General features: G+C 32.5%; 1 protein-coding gene across 2 annotated transcripts in view; it reads left to right on the top strand.

The window, feature by feature from the left end:
* Nucleotides 1-3,936, top strand: part of LOC111087681 — a 72,836-nt gene that overhangs the window by 62,517 nt on the left and 6,383 nt on the right. For both annotated transcript variants that reach the window (XM_022395159.1, XM_022395158.1), the window contains exons 11-12: nucleotides 1,595-1,792; nucleotides 3,670-3,755. In XM_022395159.1, the coding sequence (XP_022250867.1) occupies nucleotides 1,595-1,792; nucleotides 3,670-3,755 (284 nt within the window). The remainder of the gene's footprint in view (nucleotides 1-1,594; nucleotides 1,793-3,669; nucleotides 3,756-3,936) is intronic.

The raw sequence follows: 3,936 nt of genomic DNA, 5'->3' as shown, positions 1-3,936 counted from the left end.
TAATATGGCTATACTTACACAACTATATGTTACAATTAATGTCTTGTTATTATTTTATCTGGTCTTTGTTAATATGGCTATACTTACACAACTATATGTTACAATTAATGTATTGTTATTATTTTATCTGGTCTTTGTTAATATGATTATACTTACACAACTATATGTTACAATTAATGTATTGTTATTACTTTATCTGGTCTTTGTTAATATGATTATACCTACCAAACTATATGTTGTAATTAATGTATTGTTATTACTTTATCTGGTCTTTGTTAATATGATTATACTTACACGACTATATGTTGTAATTAATGTATTGTTATTACTTTATCTGGTCTTTGTTAATATGGTTATACCTACACAATCATATGTTGTAATTAATGTATTGTTATTACTTTATCTGGTCTTTGTTAATATGGTTATACCTACACAATCATATGTTGTAATTAATGTTTAGTTATTACTTTATCTGGTCTTTGTTAATAAGATTATACTTACACAACCATATGTTGTAATTAATGTATTGTTATTACTTTATCTGGTCTTTGTTAATATGGTTATACTTACACAACTATATGTTGTAATTAATGTTTAGTTATTACTTTATCTGGTCTTTGTTAATAAGGTTATACTTACACAACCATATGTTGTAATTAATGTATTGTTATTACTTTATCTGGTCTTTGTTAATATGATTATACCTACCAAACTATATGTTGTAATTAATGTATTGTTATTACTTTATCTGGTCTTTGTTAATATGGCTATACTTACACAACTATATGTTACAATTAATGTATTGTTATTACTTTATCTGGTCTTTGTTAATATGATTATACTTACCAAACCATATGTTGTAATTAATGTATTGTTATTACTTTATCTGACATTTTTTACTCTGGTTATACCTACACAACCATATGTTGTAATTAATGTATTGTTATAACTTTACTTGATATTTTTTACGTTGATTATGCTTACAGAACTATAAGTTTTCATTATTTTTTCTTTGACTAATGAAATATTCGTTGTAAATTAATTTTTAATTACTATAGTTTCAATAATGAGAGTAGAAGAGAGAAAATCAATATAGTATCATATTTCGTTTATCAATTAAAAAAAACGTATTTTAATTACTGATAAGAAAATAATCGCAAAATATTTCATGTTCTTGAAAGTAACTATAAATACAACTTGTGTAAATCATGTTTGTTTAACGTAGCACTGTTTTCCTAGTCCTCCACTGACATGCGGAGGTTTAAATATGATTAAACATATTGGTAAATAGACTAAATAAACTTTATGAATTAAGTAACTCAAAAATATGTGCATTAAAAAAGAACTAATAACGATGAAATTATGAAAAACGGAATATTTGGTATTCTATCGAAATGGAGAAGCTGTGCTATAGGATGATGATGTAGTTTGAGAAAGAACTCAAAGTTAGACACACTTGAAGATTACTTAATATTTTTATTGATTTCTATCAATAAGCAGGTCAGAGGTCAAGGTCATATCGTATTTAGTTGTGTTTTAATAAGAAATATAAAGAGTTTTACATAGGTTTGAATCTGATTGATGTTTTTTGTAGCCAAGGACCCCAGGAAGGTCGGCTGTCCAGTAATGGGAGAATATACAATGATAGAATCGAAACCACAGTTTGCAGAGCTAGTGGCCGGTGGTTTGGATGACCGTGCTTGCGTTGAGCGGTCAGTTCTTTCAGCAGCGTGTGATGAGCACGATCAACTGGAATTCCGGACGCAATGTCCATCAAAAAACAAAGTAAAAAGTAAGCATTGCTTTATGAGTAAGCAAGATTATAGGTTTATGAAATTCTCCGTGTACTAATTATATAATAATGTTGCATACATATTTAGAAAATTAGTTAACCTCCGGATATATGATGGTTAAATCGTATCTAGAGAACTTGTCAATCCTCACAAATAATGATGGTCAAATCATATCTAGAGAACTTGTCAATCCCTGGATATAACGATGGTTACATTGTGTCTAGAGAACTTGTCAATTCCCATATATAATGATGGTCAAATCATATCTACAGAACTTGTCAATTCCTGGATATAACGATGGTCACATTGTATCTAGAGAACTTGTCAATTCCTGGATATAATGATGGTCAAATCATATCTACAGAGCTTGTCAATCCCTGGATATAACGATGGTCAAACCAGATCTAGAGAACTTGTCAATCCCTGGATATAACGATGGTCAAACCAGATCTAGAGAACTTGTCAATTCCCATATATAATGATGGTCAAATCATATCTAGAGAACTTGTCAATCCCTAGATATAACGATGGTCAAATCATACCTAGAGAACTTGTCAATCCCTGGATATAACGATGGTCACATTGTATCTAGAGAACTTGTCAATTCCTGGATATAATGATGGTCAAATCATATCTAGAGAACTTGTCAATCTTCAGAAACAATGGTAATCAAATCGTATCTAGAAAACTTGTCAACTGGATATCATGATGTTTAAGTTAATGATCTGATAATTATTTATCATACATATAAAGTATATAAAGCAGCAATGCTATTTCGTAGCTATTTTGAAGAGCTGGGCGTGTCCTAGTGATTAGCATGCTCGAGTTGTAAAGCTGAGTGTTTATAGTTCGCAGCCTCTTGTGTCCAAAATTATCTTCACACTTTGAGGTTGTGGGAGAGTTATAAGAATAAAGATCAAATCCCAATATACGGTCAGCCAAATGTAGCAGTGAGTGCTATTCACTAGTTGCCTTCCTTCTGGTTTATTAATTCAAAATTAAAGATGGCTATACACAAAAAACCATTTGATTGGCCTCGTGCGAAACTTCTGAATCAAACTCTTTTGAACAAGGGCCTAGCGTGCCCCACTGGTTAGCGTGCCAGACTGTGGATCAAAGGTTCCCCAGTTCGCGACCAATTACCGCCAAAATATAACTCGCGCTCCAAGCTTGAGGGATGTTATCCGAGTGATGGTCGAATCCACTATTCGATTAGATAGCTGAATAATTGGCGGTGGGTAGTGTTGACTAGTTACCTTCCTTCTAATCTATCACTTCAAAATTAGGGACGGCTAGCGCAGTTGGCCTCGAGTAATGGTTGAATCCACTATTCGATTAGAATAGCTCAATAATTGGCGGTGGGTAGTGTTGACTAGTTACCTTCCTTCTAATCTATCACTTCAAAATTAGGGACGGCTAGCGCAGTTGGCCTCAAGTAGCTTTGCGCGAAATTCAAAAACAGCTTTTGAAAGAGACGTTACTGAAGTTTCGAAGTAGCGTATGAATACATGTGAGATGTTGTTATTGTTTAGTCTTTGCTCTCGGCTACCACACTCTCTTGAAGGAATCAAAATCTTCATAATTCACAGTTTGAGTTATCGATTTGTAGTTGATAAGTACAGATATGATATTTCCTAGCGCCATGCCATTTAATGATTAAAATAAATGTCCACCAAGTGACACATAAAACAACTATTTTTAACATTTTACATCGTCGAAATCCGTAGCAAGTTTCAGACTCAGTGTTGCGAAGGAAAGTTTCAAAAATACTTGTAAGTTTTCAAATACCAATAACCTGAATAGCCTGACTTGTAATAATAAACTCAAGTGGTTCAAGTTAGCTACTTAAATAACTGCCTCTTATCTGAATTCTTAGGTTTTCAATGTCAAGGAAGCTGGGAGGAAAATGGAACTCACTTTCTTATTGCAAGTGTTCTCGAGACGAGAAGGCGATACTGCATGGTGAGCCACTTCGAGTGATATTATTTTCTTAGGTGCATTTTAATTGTAGTCTAAAGAAGAATTAATTGTACTGCTATTACTGTTTCTACAGGTTTCGTGAGGTAGAACAATTCTGTAAAGCTACAGTTATCCCCCCCCCCCACAAAAAATAAAAAAAATCACCAAAATTGAAAGCAGTTTA

Source organism: Limulus polyphemus, unplaced genomic scaffold (genome assembly GCF_000517525.1).
Source record: "Limulus polyphemus unplaced genomic scaffold, Limulus_polyphemus-2.1.2 Scaffold2471, whole genome shotgun sequence".
Taxonomy (NCBI): domain Eukaryota; kingdom Metazoa; phylum Arthropoda; class Merostomata; order Xiphosura; family Limulidae; genus Limulus; species Limulus polyphemus.
This window is presented reverse-complemented; position numbering and strand designations above follow the sequence as displayed.